Below are 27,190 nucleotides of genomic sequence, written 5' to 3' on the forward strand. Positions count from 1 at the left end.
CAAAAGCCAAGGCGTGGCTTCCAATTGGCTGCAAGAGCTTCCTGCACTCAATCGGAAGTTGCGGAAGCCGTGTCGGACGTTCGGCTTCCAAAAAACATTCGCAAACTGGAACACTTACTTTCAGGTTTGCGGCGTTCAGGAGCCAATTTGTTCGGGAGCCAAGCCATTTTGAGAACCAAGTTACCACTGTACTGATTTCAAAACTATTTCAATAACAGTTGGTTTTTGTTACACAAAAACAGTTGGTTTTTGTGGTTTATGCCAACAGTGTCCTTCAGCTCTCTATATTGGACAAACAGGCCAAACCTTACGCCAAAGAATAAACGGACATAAATCGGACATCAAGAATCACAAGACAGAGAAACCAGTAGGAGAACACTTCAATCTCCCAGGACATTCTATACAAGATCTCAAAGTAGCTGTTTTACTACAAAGGAATTTCAGAAATAGACTGGAAAGAGAAGCTGCTGAATTGCAACTCATTACCAAACTTAAAACCATGGAGAGACCTGGTCTGAACAAAGACATTGGATTCTTATCTCATTATACATGACAAAGCCATTTTTCACCTTCTCACCCCTTGCTTTTTCCTGTAAGACCTATTGCAGTCGTTAAGAGTCGTCAACAGGCTCATCACAGCTATCTGCCAATCACCCATTCCCACCACCCTTCTGAGTAATACCCCTCCCCACCTTCTCACTATATAGAGGGATCTGGCAACTTCTGTTTCAGTGTATCTGAAGAAGTGTGCATGCACACGAAAGCTCATACCAAGAACTAACTTAGTTGGTCTTTAAGGTGCTACTGGAAGGAAAAAATTTTTTTGTTTTGAGTTGGTTTTGGGAGGGTTTTCAAATATGCAAGTATCTGACCTCATTGAAAATACTGGTTCCAACCTAAATGGAAAATTACATTATAATTAAAGGTAAAGGTAAAGGGAGCCCTGACCATTAGGTCCAGACTCTGGGGTTGTGGCGCTCATCTCACTTTACTGGCCGAGGGAGCCAGCTTACAGATTCCGGGTCATATGGCCAGCATGACTAAGCCACTTCTGGCAAACCAGAGCAGTGCACGGAAACGCCGTTTACCTTCCCACGGAGCGGTACCTATTTATCTATTTGCACTTTGACGTGCTTTCGAACTGCTAGGTTGACAGGAGCAGGGACCGAGCAACGGGAGCTCACCCCGTTGCAGGGATTCAAACCACTGACCTTTCTGATATGCAAGCCCTAGGCTCTGTGGTTTAGACCACAGTGCCACCCGCCAAGCTAAACTTACGCTTTTTACCTAACAGGGCAAATACCAGGTGGTAAGTAGTGGATTCACACTAGAAAAAATGCATGGAGGGATTGGTTAAGCACAGGGGTGGCTAACCTTTTTGGGCAAGATGGTCACATTCACCCTTGGACAACCCTCTGGGGATCTCATGGCAACAGTGGAGGGTGGTCAAAAGTGGATGTGTGCTGCCCAGTCTTGCACTCTCACATTCATGCACAAAGGACACACAGGAAGATATACGCACAGACAGAGCTCAATCCACCATCTTCAGCTTATCAATGCAGACTAGCTGAGAAGAGGTTATTGTCCCCTCCTTGCTCATCAAATGCCTGATCTGGTGGTGACTATGAAGGATCTTCATCAGGTTCTGGGTTCTACTTCTACCTACCCCCAACCACTGTGTCTACATTATTATAATCATTTTGTCACTGCCGCCAAAATTGGTGGTATCAGGGAGGGGGAGGGAATTTGCTTGCAAAGGTGCATCACGATCCCAAACTGGGTACAACCTCTCACAAATCCGCCATTGTCTCCAATATCTCATGTGAGCACACACACAGGTGAAATGATTTTCCTTGTGAGAATGCAACTTTTCCATCAGATACTCTTGTTTGCAACAACATCAATATCTGATGGAATCTGTACAAAGGCTCCATGGAGAATGTTTCTACATATTTTCTTGCCTTAAGATTTATTTAAAGTCATTGTTGCTCTTGGAACATTGGTCTCACATTACTCTTCAGACTTCTTTCTTTACGAAGCATCACTTTCTTAAACTTAGAAACTCCAAAATTCCAGTATTCCAAATGTTAAACTTGCCTTCAGCCAAAATGGTTGCAAAATGGCTACCATCACCAATATAAGCCTCTCCCCGCAGTCTCGTCTGCTTCAGGATGTAACTTACCATTACTTGCTTTTAAGAAATGCATATTGGTTTCCTCTAACCCATGTTACAATTTTGTATTGCTTTCTGAACACTTTGCATGCAATACCACATTGTGGCATATCCTTCATCACAGTCAACCTTTTTTAAAAAAATCTGCATTATAAATGCCAGCCTACTGTGGTACATCTTTTCACCCCAATTCCTAGAATGAAGATAAATATTCTCTACCCACCTACTAACCAAATATGCCAGATTCTTATTCAGTTTACGTAATTTGTTTATTATGTTCTTTAGAAACACATTTATAGGCAACTCTGCCAAATAACTGGATGAATAACTGGATCTCTGTGACAAAACAGAACTGGGAAAGGGAAGTAAGTTTTGAAACTACCAAGTAAAACCTGAGGAAGACGGAGGGAGAATGGCTGATGGATTCATATTAGGTGCATTTACACCCCACTTGTCTTCCAAGGAGGGCAGGGTAGTGTAAATACATTGTAGTGTAAACTTAAGTTAGGCTGAAAGATAGCGACTGAGTTGCAAGTAATCCAGTGAGCTTTGTGGCTGAGTAGAGATCTGAACCAGAGTGTCATCACTCCTAGCGCAACAGCTTAACAATTATACAGTACCTATCTAGGAACCACTCCACTTTTAAAGAAATTTGTATGCAAGTATTTTAAATATAAATGCCTGATCTATGGCTAATATACATGGGGGGTTTTTTTAGGGAAAGCTTATTTATTAAAAATCATTTATTTACTGCCTTGAACAAAACACAACACCTAGCCAACTTGCATAAATTAACATTAAAATGAGCACTGTTAAAAATGAACACACATCACAAGAGAGTTTAACACATGCCAATAAATAATTCTTACCTCTGCCTCTTTCATTAAAAGACCAAGTTCTGTAATCTGGCTTTTCACCTGGCTCTCCTTACTAATGAGGTAGTTTATGTCTTTTGAAAGTTTCTCCTATTAAAAATAGCAGCAATTCTGGTTAGAAAAGAAGTAAAAACATTGCATAGGAATTCTAAGGCTAAATGTTCTGCTGCTTTTTGAAGCAGAATCTCTGAAGCAAACAGGGAATTTGGGGGCTCTTTTCAGAGGAATATCAGGATATTAAATAAATAAGTAAGCAAATCCCCTTCAACAAGCAACAGTGTCGTGCAAAATACCATCCCATTCAAGCGAGTGTTTAGGTGCTACTACAGCTAATTGCCACTGTCTGTGAGATACAAACAATGTATAATTCAAGTAAGTACAGCTAAAGCATGATGGGAAAGGGTGTGTGGTAGAACTGGTCATGATACACATGTGCACCGCCCTGAAAGTCATTTCTGCAACTGCAGTACAGGTGAAGAAAACCAGCTTTCGTTCATGGAAACCAATGCCACTTCATTCTATCAGAACATCTGTAATCACCAAACTGCTTCAGTCTGAAACAAGAGTAACTGAGAGTCTGAATAAAGGAGTACCAATCCACTCCTGTCATCAGAACATTGCTTTATTCAAAGTATGGTTCATACATAAAAACTCATCGTGACAAAAAGTCCCTACAGAATGAATTGAATTCAATAATTAAAATGTCATTTGTTCCACAAACACAATCATAAAACATTTGTCTATTTGAACAGCTGGTATGAGCCATGCTAGGAATGGTCAACAGTGTTAATCAAATTTAAACTTCCATGCTTCAAGAACATTAAACGTTTTATGAGCAATAACCACTACCTCTGTTTTATGGGTTAAGGCTGGCAACATCCAATTAAAAATGTCTGATTGTAAAAAAAAATATTGTAATTTGGTTAGTTAAATAAAACCAAAAACGATTTTACCTCTAAAGCTATCAAAATGGCACCACCATGGCTATTTCAAGAGCATGTGTTGGGCAGGCTGCAGCCAGGGCTGCTCCTAGGCCTTAAGGTTCCCCAGAGACCAGATCTGTTCTTCTGCAGCCCCATCTATCTATGCTATCACCCATTTCTATAAATCTCCTACAAGACACCAGGCGGCTAATGGCAGTGCTTTCTGCCATAGGAGGCAATGCCAGGTACTGGCTCTGGAAGGATATGCTATGCAAGCGGACTGTTCTTCAGAGCCACTGCCTAATACAAACACGACGTCTGCCCAGTGGATGCTTTGGCTCCCATTGCCACTGGAGCAATAATCTCAAGAATAGAATCCGACGTGGTTTTCAACACAGGCCCTTCCTAGTGTGCCCCAGCCAAGGGTAACCTAATGAGAACGGGCCTTTTCAGGGTAGCCCTGGGGCTGTGAAAGGGCCTTCTCAGCGAGACTCACCTGGCCCCACCTTTGCCATGTTTCATGCACCAGGCTAAGACCTTTCTGTGTACCCAGGCCTTTAATGCTGCCTCCTATAGTGGTGCAAATATCTTAGTGGGGGTTGGGACTTGGTTCTTATTAACATGTTGTGGATCACAGAATCATAGAACTCTAGAGTTGGAAGGGATCCTGAGGGTTATCTCAAGCATCCATGACAGATGGCCACCCAACCTCTGCTTAAGAACATCCAAGGAAGGAGAGTCCACCACCTCTGTAAGACTGTTGCATTGTCAAACAGCTCTTACTGTCAGAAAGTTCTTTCTGGGGTTTAGTTGGAATCTCTTGTCTTGTAACCATGGGTTCATGTCCTACCTTCCAGAGCAGGAGAAAACAAGCTTGCTCCATCTTCCATGTGAGAGCCCTTTAGATATCTGAAGATGGCTATCATATCTCCTCTCAAGTCTCCTCTTTTCCAGGCTAAATATACCCAACTCGCTCAACCGTTTCTCATAAGGTTTGGTTTCCAGACCCTTGATCATCCTAATGAGCGTTTTATGTACTGCGTATTATCGGTGATTAAAAATACTTCAGGTTTAAAATTGTTTTTGTGTGTTGCATTTTATTCTTGTCATGTTGCGTTGAGACTTTTTGTTATAAAAAGCAAACTGATAAACAAAAGAAACGAAAAGTGTGCCATTTCAACAGATGGCGCCTACATTTGCAAAAATGAGTCTGTATGCAAATAATCTGTGTGTGTGTGTCTGTGTTAAAATACACCAGGAAAAAAACTTCATGATGCTTTTGTTACCAAAGATGAAAAAAAAGAGCATTCCCACTTACCTTGAGTGTTTTGTAGGCACTGCTCATGGTAGTCACTCTATGGTTTGCATGTGAGCCACCCAATTTGCAAAGATGACAAACAGGCCTTCTGCATATTTCACAATACATGTTTACTCTTTCCATTTCATGTTCCGGACACATCAAAATCTGACAAGAATAAAATAATATAAGATGTCTTTCACAAACTGCCCAGCAACACGGGTTATTTATTATTCAGTATGTTATATATACTCTTCTGTGTATGACTGTGCTCATATTTTAAACTATGCACACAGCATCAGGGAAATGTAACTTAAAAACAAGATTTTAAAATATATTTAGTTTTTGATAAAGCTAATTAAAAAGCACAAAGTCAAGAATCCATATAGCTATCATACCTCAGTCATCCAACCAATTTCTTGCAAAAAGAACATTTCAGAAACATGATTTTAAAAGGCTAAGTCTAGTAGCCATCAAAAGTCAGCAATATGGAGGGGAAGAGATACAAACATGTTTCAATCAAATTAAGCCAACCATATGTGATAAATAACTGAATGTCATAATTTCTGCCTAGAGAATGACCCACTGTAACAACTAGGAATTTTGAAGGATAGCAGCGAATTTAATTTTATTGAAATTCAACTATTTACTAGTTGAGAAAAAATAATAGCGGAATAAAACATACTACAACTACTGTGTGTTCTTAACAGCCACATAGGTTTGGATTCTTTTATTTGTTCCATGCAGAGAACATGGCTTTCCCACCTCATTTCTCTATCTGCAGCTCCCTGTGCCCACTGAAAATCCACTGGGCTTGGTTGTGAATAGGATGCTATGTGCAGGAAGAGGGACTGACAAAATCAGACCCCACAGACCCACACATAAACGGACATTACTTACACTCAATGCAACAGAACTTTAGGAATAAAATCAATTTGCTGTTTCTACTTGTGGTTTTTCCTTACCAGGAGCCTCGGTGTTTCACAAAATGCATGAGAGAAATCTGGATAAGAGATGGGCTTTGTGTTTACAAAAATGGGGAATCAGCTGCTCTTATTCCAGGATCCTAGGTATACCTGATACCTGCAACAAGCTAGCTGAGATCAATCCAGACTGCAATCTCCACCTCCTGATCGAGTTTAAATGCATACATCAAGGCTTCAACATCCAGTATAATTTCTTATCCCTGCTTTGAGTAACTTCTAGCTGAATGAAAAGTTCTGCAGAACTCAAAAACCAACTTTTTGGCCAGCCTTAATTGCTCAACTAGATTTTGAAGTGTTTCCCTCTTGTGGACTCCAGAACTCTGTTTCAAAATCAGCTTAAGAAGGTATGTATCAACAAGGCATGTTAGATCTTTTCAGGAATAGGTGCAGATGACAAACTAGCCTAAACTGGACAAAAGGACCCCCAGCCACAGCTGCAATCTGGACATCCAAATACAAGGCCAGGTCTGTTAAGTCCCTGCCCACTACCTACAAACTGAAAACCCCCCTTTTTTTCCAAAGAAAGTGTTGCATCTTTCAAGACAAACTGAATCCCTATTCCCTAATCAGTAGCACTTACATCCTTATCTGGATTAAGCCCCACTTTATTGGCCCTCAACTAGTAATGCCCCCAGGCATTGCTCTGAAGCATGAATAGTTGTATCCAATGGTGTTGCTCACTTGCCAGGCTTCTGTCAACAGAGCAGCAAAGAGAAGCAATCTTCAGAGATTTCCCCCCTGCTGTGGGAGATTCCCCAGCCCTTTGGAGCAGATTTGGGAGGTGGAGGGGCAAGGGAGAGGTGGAGATGCCAAAAGTTTCTCTGTTCTGTTGACAGAAGCCTTATCAGCTAACACTGTTGAATACAATCCAAATAGTTTTTCCAGAATCTGATGTCAAGGGAAACAGAACTGCATTTTAATGGCAATGCACTCAAAATTCCCGCCGAAGAATTTATGCTTTTGAATTATGGTGCTGGAGGAGACTCTTGAGAGTCCCATGGACTGCAAGAAGATCAAACCTCTCCATTCTTAAGGAAATCAGCCCTGAGTGCTCACTGGAAGGACAGATCCTGAAGCTGAGGCTCCAATACTTTGGCCACCTCATGAGAAGAGAAGACTCCCTGGAGAAGACCCTGATGTTGGGAAAGATGGAGGGCCCAAGGAGAAGGGGATGACAGAGGACGAGATGGTTGGACAGTGTTCTGAAAGCTACCAGCATGAGTTTGACCAAACTGCGGGAGGCAGTGGAAGACAGGAGTGCCTGGTGTGCTCTGGTCCATGGGGTCACGAAGAGTCAAACATGACTAAACAACTAAACAACAACAACTCAAAATTCCAGTTGTTCACCATATATGCTAAGCAGCGTGGGGAACAAAACCGACCCCTGTAAGATACCATATGGCAGGTTTCCTCAAACTCGGCCCTCCAGATGTTTTTGGCCTACAACTCCCATGATCCCTAGCTAGCAGGACCAGTGGTCAGGGATGATGGGAACTGTAGTCCCAAAACATCTGGAGGGCCGAGTTTGAGGAAGCCTGCCATATTGCCAACATTTTTCAAGCAGTGGGTTGGCCAACGAGTCTCAGTTCACTTTCAGGTGGGCCTCACTGCCACAGCCAACCAATGCCTCCTCACTTGTCTGCCTCGTCCCCTGGTCCTGTCACAGTCTTTTGGATGAAGCCATGCCAGTATTACAATTCCCAGCATGCTGAACAAATGTGGCAAAGGATCTGAAATTCAGAGTGAGGGAGGCAGGCATCCCCTGAGGGGAAAGGGCCAGAGGAAGAGTGGGTGGAAAAGAGGCGAAAGAGAAATAAAAGAGTGTATTTTTAAATATATGTATAATGGAATAATAATAAAATATAACTGGGTATAAGGCAGTTTCCATGTTCTTAACATTTGCCACACCCTGCCATAGGCCAATGGCCAAGAAGTCAAACAAGAGTCCTCAGCACCACTTTCTGAAATCAAGCCTTCAGAAAGAACTGGAATCACCATAAAAAGCCATCCAAAAGGATTTGATGGCCAACTCTGCCAAACAATTTTAAAAGATATCACTGCTGATGGCATTGGATGCTTATTAGTTAAAAGACTGTGAAGGAAAACTGGTGAATAAATGGAAGCATTAACTGCCAAAAAAAGTGTTTTAGAAGCAAGCCATCTGGCTGTGCAAAGGGATGGAAAATGTTGTTTCTTGCATTTGGTTTTCTTTAAAAAGTAAAGCAAAATTCAAGCTAGTTGTTTCACCTAATTATTTGTTTTCCACGTTACAAAGATTTGCTTTTTTCACCTTACTCAGTTACAGCGATTCATATGATTGTTTACAATTTTAAATAGCAGCTAATATAAGAGACGTTATAATTAGATTGGACTAAAAACCCACAGCAGCCTTGAATTTAACATTTTAAGGTTAATTCACTTTAACAAGATTACAAGCAATTACAGGATTCCATCTGCTTCTCTTTCTTCACAGAAGAAAGGACAAATAACCATTTAAAACAGTTCTCCTGCAGGTGCTATGGATGGGAATTAGCTCAACAATACCACTATCTTGCCTGAAATACTGTAGGTAGCTTTCTTTTAAAAATAGTTTTCCTATTAAAATTATAATTTTACAACGATGGGGCTGAATACAATGCTCTATTTGTGCAAATGAAAGGCACTCTCACTCGCACAAATGTATGTACCAATTTACACACACACAAACTGTAACTCCTGCACTGCACCACACTCCATTCTGAAGAATTCCCCAACTCTCACAGAACTTTTCAGCTTTTCAGTGGATAGAAAAGCACCATTGCATTCACACCATGCCTTGCAATGGGGTTTTTTGGGACCCAAGCCTATATTTAGTCTAAAGAATATGTTTGGATTGGGAAAAGCAGAAAGCAAACACAAATAAATAAACTCTGAGTGATTTATAAGCTGGAAATTGGAAGGAAGTTGTTAACTATCCAGGGAATTAAAATCTGGAACACAGCCCCAATAAAGCTAAAAGCAAATAACCTCATTTGTTTTCCTAAGCTGAATAGGCTATATGTTTTGTACAGCCAATTTTAACCTCAGGCGTTATGAGACAGCCTCTTAGGGCAAGAATGATTCTCATTCTCATTCACAAAGCCATTTCCGACATTAAATTAGGTCCCAAGTAAAGATATCCATATACTGTGTGAAAGTAATACAGTAAAGGTGACAAGCAATGAAAACTCCTGAAGTGAAATAAATGATTAAGATCCAGCTATGCCCATGGGGTACAGCAATTATAGTGGAGGCACCAAATAGGATTGTGAATTCTCTTTTTTTTTCCTTGGCGTTAAACGCTGTCACATTTAGAAATGTGAAAATGGGAGGACCTGTGTCAAATTAGTTTTAAACACTGCACATATAACACAGCATTCTCAACTACAAAGCTGGGAAAAAAGTCAGCCAACCCAAACGAATGCTGAGCAGCAACTTAGAGGTAGTTTTGCTTTCCCTGTCATGTACCACATAGCTTGATTACTTGAGCCTTGGGGCTAGTTACCAACTGACTTTGCAAATGAGGTGAAGAAGTCAGACCATAAGCCAGATACTAAAAACACCATGTGACAGCAGCAAAGCCTGATAACCTTAAAGGTAAAGGTAAAGGGGCCCCTGACCATTAGGTCCAGTCGTGACCGACTCTGGGGTTGCGGCGCTCATCTCGCTTTATTGGCCAAGGGAGCCGGCGTACAGCTTCTGGGTCATGTGGCCAGCATGACTAAGCCGCTTCTGGCGAACCAGAGCAGCGCACAGAAACGCCGTTTACCTTCCCGCCGGAGCAGTACCTATTTATCTACTTGCACCTTGACGTGCTTTCGAACTGCTAGGTTGGCTGGAGCAGGGACTGAGCAACGGAAGCTCACCCCTTTGCAGGGATTCAAACGCTGACCTTTTGATTGGCAAGTCCTAGGCTCTGTGGTTTAACCCACAGCGCCACCCGCGTCCCGAGAAAGTAGAGAAACACTTTCCTCCCTCTCTTATAATGCTAGAGCTTATGGATATCCAATGAAGATGAATGTTGAAAGACTCAGGACAGACAAAATAAAGCACTTCTTCACACAGTCCATAAACTATGGAATTGGCTCCTATAAGTAGTAGTGGTTGCCACCAACTTGGAAGACCTAAAGCAGAGGTGGGGAACATGTCGCTCTTCAAACTTCCATTCCTATCAGCCCCAATGAGCATGGTCAATGGTCAGAGATGATTACAGGAGTTGCAACCCAACAACATCTGGTTGTGCCATAGGTTTCCCAACCTGTCTTAAAGAGAGTCATGTGGCTCTGGCCCACTTGATTACCTCGGAGGGAATATGGCTCTTCATACAGAAAAAAGTTTGCCCAATCCTCATATATAAGGTTAAAAAAACCTGTAAAATACTTAAAATTACAGAGTTACCATCACCACCCCAAAATATCCCACTCAGCATAAACTATATGCTATGCTAGATGCGTAATAATAATAATACCAACATAAGTAATAACTACAACAAATTTAAACTTTTAGTAGATTCTTAAAAGTTTACAAAACTTGAAAATATCTGAAGACAGTTATCAGGAATAATTCAACAGTAACAATGGTGTACTATTTTCAAAATAAAACCTGTTCAGCGCTATGCTCAACATCCAATTTCTGTTTGGAAATTACATTACACAGTTCTCTCTAAAATGCAGCTCATCAACAGTCATAGCAACAGAATCAGAAGACAAAATTCAGGAATTTAAAATCAAGAATACTGAAGTAATTGTTATGCAGCAACAGCTAGCATACAAATTGTATGTGCACAAAGGCAAGCCAGTTCTATTACACATTAAACAAACTCACTTACTTTAGGCCTGAAGTTCGTAGTTGGTCCCACATATTCATGTTGCGCTTTTACAGTTCCCCAGGGATGATGTATTTTGAAGCATTCGTTGCAATAACTTGCACTACAATCCATGCAGCTCTTTGTGGATTCTTGCGGTGGAGGTTTACAGAGATCACACATAATGGCTGTAGCTGCCCTTGCTGCCTGCCTATATCGTTCTACAATAGTTTCCAAAGTGAAGTTGCGAAATAGGCCATTGATGCCACGCTCTCCCAGGTCTATGTCATTCCGGCATCCAGGACAAGGGAAGGTAGTTGTCTTAGGAGTCAAGGAATTGCGTTTCCAACCTGTGCAGATGGCAGGAGTTGCAATGTTGATAAGGAAAATGATTTGGCAGGTGAATAAACGATAAGCTACTAGATCTTTATTTAGAAATTTCCTTTAATGCATATGCCATCTGGCTGCCATACTTAGTAAGGTTGTAAATAAATTGCACAACTTTGCAAAAGAAAGATAATATGGAAGCTAGAGCAAAATGTTTGACATTTCATCTTCTGACAATCCTCAGACCAACTTGAAAAATGCTGGAGTTGTTTTTTTGTTCAGTAAGAACCTTACTGGAAGAGACATTATAATTCAAGGGAGAGAGGTCTGGGAATGGCAAGTCTCTGTTCAATTTTTGCTCAGCCTGAATTTCACTTAACATCCTCTGTAACTCACTGTCTCCCACCATAATCCATTACTGTTTTGGTGAGTTGATGAATATATTGCTATAGCACATGCTGAGTGCAAGACAGGGCAGGATGCAAATCTAAACAAAAAATACAGTGGTGCCCCGCTAGACGAAAGGGTTTTCCGTTTTGGAGATGCTTTGCAAAACGAATTTCCTATGGGCTTGCTTCGCAAGACGAAAATGTCTTGCGAGTTCCTGCAGGGATTTTTTTTTCTCCCCCCCCCCCTTTTTCCCAAGCCGCTAAGCCGCTTATCAGCTGATCCGCTAAGCCGCTTAACAGCTGATCCGCTAAGCCCGCTAAGCCGCTAATAGCGCTAATCCACTAATGGGCTTGCTTCGCAAGACGAAAAAACCGCAAGACGAAGAGACTTGCAGAACGGATTCTTTTCGTCTTGCAAGGCACCACTGTAAACCCAACTGTAAGAATATCCTGAATAGCAAGATGAGGCTAGCTCTTCCAGCATGCTCAGCAGGCTTAAGTTTAAATTCATTCCCAACTGCAAATCTTGGCTGAAGCATAATAAAAACAATTGCAACTACGAAAGAGAAAAGGAACACCGGACACTTACCTTGAAGGTTCTTTCTAGTTATGTTGAACAGGCATCCAATATGCTGGCTGGGTTTAATTTCTCCTATCCTATTCTCCTATTCCTATCACCCTGGAAGGCAGGGAATACGTGACAAACGTTTGGGCCAGCCATGTCACCCTAAGCTTCTCCACCAGTTCCATCTCATAGCAAAGCTTGAGACAGAAGTGCCGAGAAGAGTCCAAACCAAAAAAGAAACAAAACCACAATGTGAACCTAGAAAAAACAGGTGGTGCAGAATCCTCGTTCACAGGAGAATACCCAATACAAGCTGGAGATTGAGGGACAATGACCACCAAGATATGTACTGTTTAGTAAAGGCAGTGGGGACGTCCATGGGGCTGCCCAGCAGATTTCTAGGTAGGGATCATTAGTGTAAAATGTCGCCAAAGAGTATGCTGTCCTGCTGGAGGGGACCTTGATATGTTGAGGTTTTGGGAGGTGCTGTGAATTGTAAGGCAAAAAGATGCATGTTTTGCACCATCTGGTCAACTGCAATACTAGATATTTTTTCCCCCAATGACCTTTAGTGGAAAGAGACAAAGAGCAAGTCTGATCGGCTGCATTTGTTCAATAGAAGTTTGTAGGCCCCTCCTAATGCCTAGCTAGTCCCAAATTCTCTCCATTAGGTGAGAGGGTTGCAGGCAAGTTCAGCTCTTGTTCCCTAAGGAAGGCAGAGTTAACCATCAGTGGATCCATTTGAAAGATCTGAAAAATGTGCTTAATGTTCTTTGACCAAAAGAACTTCCAGATCTAAGAACTTGCAAGTGGTGGTAACTGCCATTAGAAAAGGAGACCTTTGGGGACAGCAGTCTTAATGGATCATCCTTCAGAGTTGCAAAGGGAGGTGCTGTGAGAGCCTTGACAATCACATGCAGGTACAAGTTGGAAATCTGTGCACCACCAGAGGGCAGAGGAGAGATGCCTCCTTCATGAAGCGTCATAGGTGTGGATGGGATCCTAAAGCTTTGGAACTGCTAGTATCTACTGGGGGAAGGAAGAAGGTTTAGAACCAACAGGACAGTTTTTTCACCTCTAATGACATCCCATTTCCTTCGCTTGTCTGACAAACTAATACGCAAGGTCATCAATCACTGCCTATTTCATGCACTGAACAAAACATTTATCCATAAGGAAGACGAAGAAGGCTAAAGCCTGTAGTCCATAAAGGGCCCTCAGAAGTTTTTGTGGCCCACTGAGGATCTGCTGGGAAAAGGCACATTTGATACCTACTGTATCTATGAAAGAAAATCTCAGCTGCTGGCTCCACTGTGGCTGAAGTAGGCATATTTTATCTTTCCTGCATCACTACTCTTCATTTACTTAATATATTCTTTGTAGCTCACGTTAATTGCTTGGCTGAGGGAGCTGTGGAAGAGGAAGGAAAGAGGAGGAGGAGGAACAGAGCAAAAAGGAAAAAAAACTATTCCTTTTGAAGAGAGGAACATGGAAGTAGGCTAGGCAAATGAGCAAGCCATGAGACGGTAATCAGAAAAGAGTAAAGATAATAGTTAAGTGCTGAGAGAGAAAGGAGCAGCAAGGAAAATGGGTCCTGGGTCAAGGCAGGGAACCAACTGAGGGATGAGCTTAGGGTTACATGGCTGGCCCAAATGCTTGTCATGTGTTCCCTGCCTTCCTAGAATTAATCCAGATGATTGGATGTCTCAGTCACCTCAACTGAGAATAGACTTTTATACATAAATGAGAAATATTCATATGTCGCTTTCATAACTACATTCTGGCTCGGCAATAATAATAGTGACTTGGAACAAACTGCAACAGAGCCCTCTTCAGTATTAAGCTCTTGACACATGTTCTCTATGCAAAGAGAAAACCCTGACTTTTTCCAACACACATTACAAACATCTAAATTCTATAAGCAGATTTCTATAGGTGTCACCAACTTTCACACATTTTAAACAATTTGTTTCCAAGATCAAGGTTTTCAAAGAATTTGGATTGGGGGGGGGGGGGAATAGGAGAATAGAAGAATATAAATTAATCTTAAAATGAATGATGTATACTATGAAAATAAATCAGGAAGTTGTCACCAAAAGCCCTGTGGAGTCCTATTTTTCATTCTCTTTGGTTTTTCCCATAGCACTTAAGTTCTATTTTTCTTTTTCCAAAAAATTTACAAAAATCTCAAGATATCAAAAAATAAATATAACACTATTTCACATTAAAAATAAATACCAACTCAGCATATATACAAATCCACAATCACAGTCAATAATCAATACAGTTTTGACAATGTATTCTTACCATATAGAGATGCTATTATATTTTTCAATATCCATATTATATCTATTTTTCATATATTCAATCAACAGGATCCATTCATTTTTAAAATAATTCCTCTTTTGTCTTCCATCATGCAGTCGAACCAACTCTGAGTTTATACATTTCTACCAGTTTCCAAAAATTAACTAGACATTCTTTAATCGTAAGGGCTCTATTTCCTTAAACCATGAAACTTGGGGTCTCGGGATGTCAAAACTTGGCAGGAAATATTTCTCAGATATAGAGCATTTCTGCATAAGAATCTTTCTCCAAAGCAAGCTGAGGTACTGAGAAGAGTGCAGATGCTTTGCAATTCTGCTTCTTCTGCATAGCAGCCATCTCTCAAAAATGAGGAGCCATTTCTCAAAAACGAAGATATAACTTTGTACAAAAATCATGTGATTCAGCCAACTGAAAATGAAGGTGATACTACATTGGGTTCAGGAGACACATAGTTGTTATGCTCTGCTTCTGGGATGCAAGAGTGAATTATGGTAGTGGTTGCGGTGTGCAGTGCAGATTGAGGATGTGCTAGAATTGTGAATTCGAGTGTTTATGTGTTTGATGCAAGACCATTGATCCTGCAAGGAAGGTGGACAAAACTGCATTTAGATTCCATGGGGCTGGGCATTTGATGGGGTTGGTTTGTTTAATCGTTTAACTGATTTGGCGTATGGTGGTTGGGAAGTATGAGTTGATTTATCTTTTGCCTAAATATCATTATTGGACATTATATTTATTTTCAGATGCAATCTATCTGCTGATGTTTAGAAAATACTTTATTTAGCATTTACTACGTTTTACAATAGGAGTGCCTGGCCTGCTCTGGTCCATGGGGTCACAAAGAGTTGGACACGACTAAACGACAACAACAACAAATGTTTTACAATATACACTTTTCTTTGTATTTTGCGGCTGATTTCTATGCTAAAGAAGACACTCTGTTTAGTTAATTGTGTCTCATATAATGTGTAAATTCTCTGGTATTTTTGTGTTAGTTTTTTATTTAAAATGTCTTAAATCTAGGTTGCAACCCGGCTAAACATTACTTTAAATAAAAGTGGTATATAAATTGTAAATAGTAAAAGTAAATAAAATTCAGGATTGGCTTCTGTGACTCTGCAGCAACCCTATATACAGGAAACATACTGTCACCCCTACGCATAGTAGTATCACAGCCACAAAGTGGCTACCTCCAAATTAGTTGGTTAAAGTATGCAGAGTATAAGCCAATATAACTTTTTCCTAGTTCTAAAGCTATATTTTAAGAACATTAGGCTTTATCTTGAGGGCTCCTTCGTCCCCGACACAAAAAGAGAAATCTGGATCCAACCCTATAACAGAGAATTGGCCATATGAAATATTTTTTAGTAGAAAGTTACTCCTCAAAACAATATTTTCTATTAGCTGTAGGTACACTTCAGAACTCAAAACTCCCTGTATGTGAATTATCAAGGGTAAAAAGGTGAAAACAGCTCATCCAAGACCGCACTCCAGGGAAAGATGTCTATCCTTAGATTCATAGACAAATGTGCAGTTATAGTGATGAGTGCATTATAATTTGATCACGAAACCCTAAAGCATGCCCGTACATTAAACAAGTTTAATCTCAAGAGCCACATGCCCTACAAGGCATACATGCAGTATATTAATTGCAGACACTGAATAACTCAAGACCTTTAAAGTAAAAAAAGAATGTAACATGCAACATGCAATTAAAAGCAGCAGTCATATGTTGGCTAGTACGGCAGGCAACTAATATCACTTATATTCAAACTATTGACTATTTAAAATGGCAATTAAGCAAGCAAATGTAAAAAACAGAATCCGATTTTAAAAAAATAAAGAACTGTGATGCAGTGGTCAAGTTTAAACAATGCAATCTGAAATGCGTAGCCAGTAGCATGCTTCTGAAGTGTTGGCAGGTGTGAACCCTATAGTTCAGGCTAAAATATAGAGTTAGATTACAGTTATGTGGCCTTTATATCAATTAATTAAAAATAAGGAGAAGCATGATAATGAAGGCATGCTTTTACATACATACTGGTGACACCATGCTGATGATTCGTAAATATAAAAGATCTAAGATGTTCCATCCCTTTTCATGTAGTCTATTTATCTTTGCTTAGACAAAACTTTTACATAGCACTTTACTCTGGTTCACACAGCTGCATAAGAGCCCATTTAATAAAAAAAAATTGGGGGAAAGCACCAGAATTGGCAATCCTCCACTTTTAGTAGGGAAGCCTCTGGCTACTTCCTTTGCTTTGTTATTTGCTTTTGAGAATATGATATGATTAAGGTGGTAGAATTTAGTGTTAATATGCACTGCTCATGTTATATTTGCCTTATTTGCCTTCAATCATATTTCATATCCAAAAACAGAAGCATCTGTGACACCTTAATGGCAAAGTGGGCATTAATCCACAAATCCTTATGCCATAACAAACGGGTACATTTTTCTTTAAGTATCACATTACTTTTGTTGCAGACCAGGGCTAGCCAACATGGCGCCCTCCAGGTACTTTGGACTACAACTCCCATCAGCCCCAGGCAGCATGGCCAATTAAATCACAGAGCCTAGGACTTGCCGATCAGAAGGTCAGCAGTTCGAATCCCCACGACGGGGTGAGCTCCCGTTGCTGGGTCCCTGCTCCTGCCCGCCTAGCAGTTCGAAAGCACGTCAAAGTGCAAGTAGATAAATAGGTACCGCTCTGGCGGGAAGGTCAACGGAGTTTCCGTGTGCTGCTCTGGTTCGCAAGAAGCGGCTTAGTCATGCTGGCCACATGACCCGGAAGCTGTACGCCGGCTCCCTCGGTCAATAAAGCGAGATGAGCGCCGCAACCTCAGAGTCGGTCACGACTGGACCTAATGGTCAGGGGTCCCTTTACCTTTACCTTTATGCAAGTTGTAGTCCAAAACAAGGCTAAACTTTTTTCATATCTGGTTGATGAGAGTTCAGAAACTTCAACTGGTTCAGAACACAGCAGCCCTATTTTTAACTTAGGCAAGCCATGTCATATTGGGATCTTGATGGAGTACTTGAAAGACTGTTTTCATCCGTATGGACCTGTCTAACATTTATGAGTACTGCTACTGTGTTAGATATCCTCAGGTGCACCAACCTTCAAGGGGTTAAGTAAGTAGCAACCAGGGAGGAAGTTTTCAAATGTCATCCCTTCTTGCAGACAGATTTGGCTGGCAACAAATATTTTATCATTAGGCAACAAGCTAAGACCTTTTTATTTTCCAAAGTTTGAGTGACTACTACTTTTATTGCCTTGCTCTGCTTTATATGATTTTAAATCACTTTTTACAGGGTTTTGTTTTGCCAATTTTATTATTGTTTTATAATTAATTTTGCTGTAAATTGCTTTGGAAATTTGATTAGAAAAGTACTATGTACATATTTTAAACACAGGAAAAAAATATTGCAATAACTGTACTCTCCCCACTTTTTTCCTCCATGCAAATATAAATGCAGAATTTGACAAAAAAAAACCTTTTTTTGCTGCAAATAGGTCCTTACTACCACCTACTTTAATCTTCTTCCCACATGCATGGCAAGGGTAGTATTAATAGCTGCAATTCATGCTCTTTTACACATATGCAATGAGTTTACGAGAGTAACAGAGTCTTCCTGTCCCCACAATAGGTTTGTGGGAGGGGGTGTTTTTTTCTTAAGAAAAAACATTATCGCTGTTTAAAAGCATGATTTCCTACAGCAAAAGCCAGAAGAACTAGAAAAGGGATAACACATCTTTAATTCAACTTACATTTTTTATTAAGCAATATCACCAGCATAATGAAGAATAAAGAGTAAATTTCCAGGGTGTGTTTTGAAACAAAAGTATGTTTTAAGGTCAGCTGGATTCAAGTTCAAAAATGAATGCTTGCTCTCCTCAGATAAAATATTTCCCTTAAGGATACGCAGGTATTCAGTGACAGTTTAGGAATCAAACTTTGAGAAACCTTTATTTACATTATGGCGATGTTGTTTTCCTTGAAGGTTAATAAATTTTACTAATCGATCTAGCATTGGAACCCTTTTCCAGTTCCATTCATGTCACTCTGGAATGCATTCATCCTCACAAGATGCACTTTAAAAGGAGAATATATATGTATCGGTAAGTCAAATATTTTGTAATCTGTATTTTCAAGCACAACATGGAATATCAGTGAAGTAGAAAGTACCATATTTTTCTGTGTATAAAATGCCCTCATGTATAAGACAACTCCTGGCTTTTTTAACCCAAAATTAAGAAATTAAGTTGTTTAGCTGGGGGGGTCACTTCTGCCAATCGCTTGCCCGCCTGCCTGCCACTGCCGATCGCTTGCCACAGCCACTGCCGATCGCAAACCTCACCGCAGCCACCAACTGTCTGCCTGCTCACCGCCACCAACAGCCCCCCCCCACTTGCCACAGCCAATCGCCTGCCTGCCTCGCCAAAGCCCCCAATCGCCACAGCCACATCCAATCGCCAGCAGGCCTTGCCGCAGCCACCAATCACCCGCCCAATCGCCGCTGCCAATCTCCTGCTTGCTGCTCCCATTAATCACACATCCTACCTCTGCATTCACTATCCGTGTATAAGACGACACCCAATTTTTGCCCAATTTTTTTTTTTTTAGCAAAAAGCATTGTCTTATACACGGAAAAATACGGTACTTCTGACAGTCTTTAATGGTAAGGGGAGACTGAAAAACAAGCAATTCTCTTGTTTGGAGAAAAAGTGCTTGCCTACAGATATGTAACAAAGGTGTCAGGCAAGCCTCCCGGGGGGGGGGAGCATTCCACAAACAGAGAGCCATAGCAAAAAATGCCTGTTCTCCTGTTGCCACCCTCCAGACCTCTTGTGGAGAAGGTGGGGTTAGTGCAACAAGCTCCCCCTGCACCCTCCCCAGATCTGCTCAGGAGGAGAAGCCCCAATATAGCATGCTGGCGGAGGACATTGCACTGGGCAAGCAGAAATGCTTCCATTCTGATGGAATGATTTCCTTAGTGCTATGCTGAATTCCACCCTTTAAGTTGGCTTGTGTACACTAAAAATAGTTAAGATTAAGCAGAGTTTGTCCAACAAACAATAATATTATTTTAAGTTTAGCCAGCAATCTAAGTGTGACCTTGCCAATGGGGCTGCAATACTATACCATTTATCCAGCAGTAAACTCCATTAAATTCAATGGGACTTACTCCTCAGTATAGAAACACAGAGAATTGCATTGTGGTTATAGTTATTCCTAAAGGATATTCTTTTATTTGTATTGATTTTTTTAGATCATGCAATAAGAGCTACCAAGTTGCACTCTTGAATCCAGTTGACCTTCGTATCTGTTCCACAAAGATGAGAGTAATAGTTCCTCAACAATATTACCTTTATCCACCCACTAAGCTTGGACTTGACCACTGATGTCTAAGAGAAGTATAGGCAAACATATTTATTACAAAAGCCAAATACTAACTATTGCCATACAAAAGTGAAGCATTTCTACCTCTGCACCCAAGAGACCTCCTCTGTGAGGCTGTAAACAATGAACAGAAAATTGTTTTTAGAAGCTGGTTTACTTAAAATAATGGGTCAGGTGCCCTTCTTCCCACTGCAGAACAGAAAAATGGATTAGGTTGTAACTGCATGCACACTTACTTGCGTGTAAGTTCCACTGTGTTTGAGGGGACTTACTTCTGAGTAAACAAGGACCAGATCAGGCTGCACAATTGTTATGAGGCATTGGGGGGAAGAGAACTTGATTTCATCTTATCATGATTACTAATATCAAGTTGTCAATAATAAATTGGAGAATTTATTATTGGTTAATTATAATACCATTTATATTGTCTTGGACAATCAATGTAACCTCAGACTTACTTACCATAAGGTGATTATTCATAACTCTATATCCAAACACAAACCCAGAACCAGTTAACTAGCCAATAGTTCATAGCCCTACTTAGGCACTTTATAACAGCAGCAGCACATATAGATTTATTAAGTAAAAGTTTAACATATGCAAACAGTCATATAAGCCCTTTTGAAAACACAAGGTATTCCAGTTATGGCATCTACCCCAGTAACAATACTAGTAAAATTTAGTTTCCGGTGTGTCAGGACTGCAACTACCAAAAGTACAAGGAAGAACGCAAGATCCCTGGGAAATCTCCAGTTAAAAGGATCAGATAGCAGGTGATGGGAAAGACCTCTGCCTCAGATCCTGAAGAACTGTTGCAAATCAAAGTAGGCAATACTGTTGTCTACATAAATGGCAGGTGGACAAATTGTCTTACCCAGTACAGTACATGTCTAAAATATATCTGGCAATTTTAGTTGGCTTTGTGAACAATTCCAGCATCACACGGCAAACCAGATATAGTGGAGCGTAGAAATGAGTGGGGGATTAAAGCCATGATCCTAAACACTCCTTTTTCGAATAATTGATGAGCAGGGCTTATTTCCAGGAAGATGGATTTAGAGGTGCTATAAAGGGTATAGAAATTAAATCAGCACAAACACAAAATATATGCTTAGCAAAGTCAATTATAGGGAATGTAAACCCAATTGCAATACTACTAGAAATATACAATGGGCTCTGGTTTATTAGGGCAAATGGGGAACTGCCAAAATGGACTGCCCTCAGTCAGTCTCTACCTGCCTATCTTCTTACCTACAACCAGTCGCAGCAATGCTCTTGTAAATTTCAGCAGGGAGGAGGATGGGGACAAAATTGGCCTGTCATTGGCCTTGACTTCATTACTTTTGGTCTCCCTGCCTTCTGTTCCTTTGGGGACCAGCCACCACTACATATGTGATCCGGCCCACTTCACTGCAAATCTAATACTAATATTAATACATCTTGACTATAATAAGAACTACCTATAGAACACTAAGGAATGTTACAATTAAAAAAAAAAAAGATTTGGCTTGTTCCAAATAATTTTTGCAATCCACTAATCACAGCGTTACTTTTACATACCTGATCTATTAACCCTGTCAATTCTATCCAAGCTAGGGGAATGCATTCGGTTGCGAGGGCTACTTTGATTGGAGGTCTCTGAGGCAGCATCATTGAACGAATCTTCAAGCGTAAAGTAAAGGATTTCTTTTACGCATTTGTGGCAGATACTATGTTGACAAGGGAGTATAAGTGGATGGGTAAATAACTCCTTGCATGCTGGGCAGATGAGCTCTCGTTCAATATTCTTAATGGTAACCTGGAAGCAAACAACAAGGAATGAAAAAAATTATAAGCAGCAGTGAGGCAACTACATAAACAAACAAAATACATATACCCATTTCATTTGCTATTTCAACCACAGAGCTTTTTTTTAAAAAAAAATGGAAGAGCAAATATATTAAACTATATTTATTTGAGATTCGGTGTTCAGAAAGACCACACAGGGTCCTATTGAACTTACGGATAAAAGGTAAAGGTAAGGTAAAGGGACCCCTGACCATTAGGTCCAGTCGTGGCCAACTCTGGGGTTGCGACGCTCATCTCGCTTTATTGGCCGAGGGAGCCGGCATACAGCTTCCGGGTCATGTGGCCAGCATGACTAAGCTGCTTCTGGCGAACCAGAGCAGCGCACGGAAACACCGTTTACCTTCCCGCCAGAGCGGTACCTATTTATCTACTTGCACTTTGATGTGCTTTCGAACTGCTAGATTGGCAGGAGCAGGGACTGAGCAACGGGAGCTCACCACATCATGGGGATTCGAACCGCCGACCTTCTGATTGGCAAGTCCTAGGCTCTGTGGTTTAACCCACAGTGCCACCCGTGTCCCTTGAACTTATGGATATGAGTGCACTAAAATAAATCTTAATGCCACAGACAGGACAAATATCCAAAGGAAAATCTCAGCAATTCCTATGTATTCTGAGGGTTGCACTTTCAGTGATGCCATGGTATGTCAGTAAATACCGTAAGAAGTTACTACCAAAATGTTTTTACATACAGGAACAACTTTATATATTAAAGCAGTTGTATAATCAATTACTCTTCAAATATTCCATTTATGCAATTATAGTAAATTATCTCATTAAATTTTATTTCCTTGCAAGGCAAGTTGTATTTGGTAACCAAAGCACTTAAAATAAAACTGCCCCTTAAATAGACACTACTGTGCATGCTGCAGTTTGCTTTGCCTCTCTTCCAAAAGGACTCTGAAGAACAAAAAAGCACATTGTTAGGTAAGAGAGAAGAGATGTTTGTCCCAGTTACAGCTCAGTCAGAATAAGTTATAGCCTGGTTGAATAAATTAGGAGACAGACTCCGCAATGCCCGGCTCTTCGCCTTTGGGGAATAGGGCTTTGCGAACTGTGCTGCCAAAGCACAGTGAGTGATGATCAACCCTCCATTCATTCTTCAGAAACAAAAGCTGCACCTTCCTCTCATCCAAAGAGGGAGAAGAGAGATGGCGCTGAACATTAGTCGTAACACACTGACTGGAGAGAGAGTAGTTTTTAAGCCAGCTGAAAGTGGTCTGATTGGAGTAGCATTGCTTATGCTGCACAGACTCATTTCTCTTGTGGTACTATTGTTCTAGCTAAAAAGATTTTTGAAGCATTCCAGAGTCATAGTTCAACACTGATCATTCCAGATCCAACTGTAAGTGACTACTAAGCTACCACCCATCTATCAAGGTACACAAGATAATTTAATATGGATTCATTAGTCAAAATACTTTCCCGCTCTTTGAGGTGTTCTCCCCCCTCTACATTTTCAGTACATCCCAGAAAGGGGGCAGAGGGGAGACAATGCAGCCTGTACAGGACATTCCAAATTAACGTGGATGACAGACATCAGCCCATGGATACCAGATCAGGCTGCATTATCACTGCTATGTTTCCCCCATGCCTGCCACTCTCAATTACGAAGCTTCCACAGGTGACCCTAACACAAATGCATCTACTTTATTCCGCACACAGAGAAAAGCAGGGATTGTTCACAGCTTCTCAGCATGTGCAGCGAGCACCTTTGGCACGCCTCTCGTCCTCTCCAATGCGCACCATTGTCTGATCCCACCCACGCCCAGAAATCCCTTAAGAGATCTGAAGAGACCCCTGGTCAGACTGCAGCAGCTGACAGCTCCTCCTTGGGCCAGAGTCCACCCAGCGGTCAACTGCAGCAAGCATGAGTTTGCACAACGCTCTGGGCGCACGGTACATATAGCGAAAGGTTACACACCCAAGTACTGCTTATTGTACGTGTCAAATCGAAGAAGAGATGGAGGGGGAGAAGTCACGTCCCACGTAGGAGAGAATGACAAAATATATATGACAAAACCAGCAGCTGTAAAGCAAATGCTGAAAGGAGGAGGCTGGGATATCTTTTTGCAGGCAGACCAGGAAGGCTAAAGCACTAAAAGGAGACAAGGAAGAGATTCGCTTGACAAAATACGACTCCACCTGAGGAGTGGGCTTCTCCTCCTGCCTCAAGAGCAGAGGACCCAACACAACTCCGAGGGGCCTAGATCCCTCCAGCCCCACCTCAAATAAAATATTTGATGGGAGCACCTTCCCCCCACCCCCAGGTTGATGGTCATTATTCCCTTTTAAATAGTATGCACTGTGTCTTGTGATGGATTATGCAGGTCATACCTACCCCCCATGTTTTATTCAAGTTGGCACCCCTGATCAAGAAGCAAGGCACGTGGGCGTAGCTGGGGTTTATGTCGTGGGGTGGGGGGCAGGATTCATATTAGGGCGGGGGCAGAACCTAAGTATTTTTTATTTATTCGCTTGATTTGGGGGTAGAAGGGCAGCTGTCCCTTTGAGGCCCCCCCCTTGCCCATGGCTTTGAGGGAGGCACCTAGGTAGGTAGCTCAACTACTCTAAAACTGGAGAAGAGCATTTCCTCCTCAGTCCCTGCAAATCTCCCTCACACACACGCGCGCACACACATACATACGTGCCCCCCACCCCGCCCACCCGTCTCCCGCCAGCCCCCCCTCCCTCCCTCCCTCTCTCAGGGTTACTCACGGCGGGTTCCATCCGGTCCCCTTCCATCCTGGACACGCCACCGCCCCCCGCCGCCTCCGCTGCTCCCGAAGGGTGCCCGGCGCGCGCGTGTGCCTGCTTCTCTCTCTGCTCGCTTCGCTGCCTCTCTCGGGACCGGCGAGGTCCGCCCTCCCCGCTTTGGGGAGCGCGCGGCGCGAGGGAGGAAGACAGAGGAGGAGAGAGGGGCGCGCGCGAGAAGCGGCTACGAGGCGCCCAGCAGCTGCCACCCGACTGCTGCCTACCCCCCTGAGGAAACTCCGGCGCTGGCCTGGAGGGTGGGGCGCGAGGGGAGGGGGAGGGGCCTGGCGCGGGAGGGGGCGGGGGCAGGGCGGCGGCGGGGGCCGCCTGGCAACCACGCCCACGACACAATGTGGGAGGGGCGGCACCTGGCACCTTTGTTGGCCACCTCAGCCGTGAGGCGGGTTGGCGGCGGCTGAGGGACTTGACTCCTCGAGAGGGGAAATGAGGCAGGCTGGGCGGGGACGACACGTGTACACGCGTACACACACAGGCGCCAAATGTGTGGCGGGAAAGGGGAAGCGAGCTACGGCCCGCCCCGTCTGTCCCCTTTCGCAAAAACAAGTGCCAGAATCACGTTCACTCCGGAGAAAAGTTGCTTGTTCGCTCTTTCTTGCTCTCAAATCACCAAACGCACGTGCACACGCGACTCGTAGCCAAAGCAAGATGCCGGCCAGTCTTGCTTCTCCCCGGCCTTGAGTTGCAGCAGGGAGGGCTGCTTCTTCACCTCTTGAGTTGACGCCACGTGCAGCTGGGTTGACTGCAGGGGAGCTGAGCTGGGACGCAGAGGGGGGCTGGAGCTTTTCAAGCCACATAAACTGCTTTCAGGTTGCTTTGCGATATATGAACGTGATATACATATAAAAGCGATATATAAACGTGAACTGAGCTGCAATCGTTACTACTACAGTAAAAGGAAGCCCGGAATGGCTTAGGGGCCTAGGAAAGTCTCTAGGCTTGAAACTTGTCAAGGGGAAGGGTGTTGTAGTGTTTGGGCTTTGGGGAAATTGGCGCAGCCCTGAAAGCCCCATGCAAAATGGGTGCTTCTGGGCATGGTGAGCCATCGACTTTGCTTGGCTGGAAAGCACCACAAGGGCTCGGTTGCCTTAGGGGCAATGGGGATTGTTCCCCTTCATTCAAGACAATACATCCCAGGTGGCGGGTTATCTTTGCTGTAGTTCCTCTGCAAATAAAGTCAAATTATTTTGGCAAGCCCGTTTTCCAAGCACAAAAGAATGATCATGGAACCATGGAGGCAAAGGTGAAGCTTTTTAAATAACAGTTTGTGCTGTGTCTGCACAAGAGTAATGAGTTGGTTCAAGTGAGTCACACAAACTTAAGACTGATAAGACTGTATTCTCAACAATGCTTCCCGGGGAGCGATCCCTACTGTATCTAGTGACCTGCCTCTAAGTAAACATACGTAGTTTTGCAGGGCTACCAACATCAGAGAGCCCAAAAAGAGGAGGATGAGGAGCAAATGGGCTGTACTTGTCTGTTTCTATCACTGTCAGTTCAATTACATTAATTCTTAAGCTATCATTAACCATTCAAAACAGAGGGAAACAAATTCAGGGAACTCTATCTGAAACTAGGCAGCAGACCTCTCCTTTATCTACATCTAGCAAACTGAGTCTCTCCATCAGGAGAAGGAGAAGGAAATACCATCTGTGCTTCCATAGGGTTCAGCTTCTAAAATCACATTGGATAGATTTTCTTTTTAGACTGAGAGCCATTGTGTTTGGCTCACATTTTTGGGAAAGGCTTAATTAAAGCATGTTGAATTAGAGTCTTAACACAAAGCGGACTTGACTACTCATCTTGACTTAGATATTTCTTTATGGAATTCATTGTTTTGATAGCGTTGCATTTTCCTTTGCCAGTTTTCTCTTTTCCTTCTACAACTATTCAGATTGTTCACACTCCTTGGCCGCGCTGGATCTACAAATTTTGCCTTAAGGAGCAAAGCTCTGCCTAGCTGCCCTCCCCCGTCTGCCCCTGAAAGAAGCATAGAAGGGGAGGGCTGGAGGTGCAGGCTTTCATAAAAGAGGAAAAGGAAGGCAAGAAGCTGCCAGCAGCAGCAGCAAAGGGCAAAGGCAGAAACTCTTTCTTGCCTTCATTGTTTTCACAGATGAGACCAGGGCAAGACAGTTGAGCTTGTGGGAATCCTGACAGGACAGATGCTGGGAGGGACAGTTGTCAGGCTGTGGGACATTTTTGTGACCCAGGTGGTAGAAGGGGCGGCTACCTCCTGCATGGCAGACATTAAAGGCTGCATGCCTGGCATCCTCATCATGGCAGGGGGCAGCCCACCGCTTTTAAGCACCAGCCACCCTCTCACTTCCCCTTTATGTTCCTGCAGCTTCAGCAAGAAAGTGAAGGAGCACTACAGCGTGTGAGTGTCACTCCATTGGCCTGCAATATATGCTCAGCGACATTCCAGCTGGGTTCTGCCTATTAGAACAGGATGCTGCTTTTGCTGCCGCCCACAACCTGC

General features: G+C 42.4%; 1 protein-coding gene across 5 annotated transcripts in view; it reads right to left on the reverse strand.

Annotated features, from left to right (window-relative positions):
- The window catches only part of TRIM36 (tripartite motif containing 36), a 50,360-nt gene that overhangs the window by 12,318 nt on the left and 10,852 nt on the right, over positions 1–27,190 (reverse strand). For 2 of the 5 annotated variants that reach the window (XM_053407963.1, XM_053407966.1), the window contains exons 2-6: positions 21,652–21,889; positions 20,176–20,205; positions 11,101–11,426; positions 5,290–5,436; positions 3,043–3,138 (exon numbers count right to left, since the gene is read on the reverse strand). In XM_053407963.1, coding sequence (XP_053263938.1) covers positions 3,043–3,138; positions 5,290–5,436; positions 11,101–11,426; positions 20,176–20,205; positions 21,652–21,889 — 837 coding nt within the window. Of the gene's footprint in view, positions 1–3,042; positions 3,139–5,289; positions 5,437–11,100; positions 11,427–20,175; positions 20,206–21,651; positions 21,890–24,657; positions 24,931–27,190 lie in introns of those variants that run through there. The other 3 variants (XM_053407964.1, XM_053407967.1, XM_053407965.1) reach the window with 2 other exon arrangements.

This window comes from Podarcis raffonei, chromosome 11 (assembly GCF_027172205.1).
Source record: "Podarcis raffonei isolate rPodRaf1 chromosome 11, rPodRaf1.pri, whole genome shotgun sequence".
NCBI classification, from domain to species: domain Eukaryota; kingdom Metazoa; phylum Chordata; class Lepidosauria; order Squamata; family Lacertidae; genus Podarcis; species Podarcis raffonei.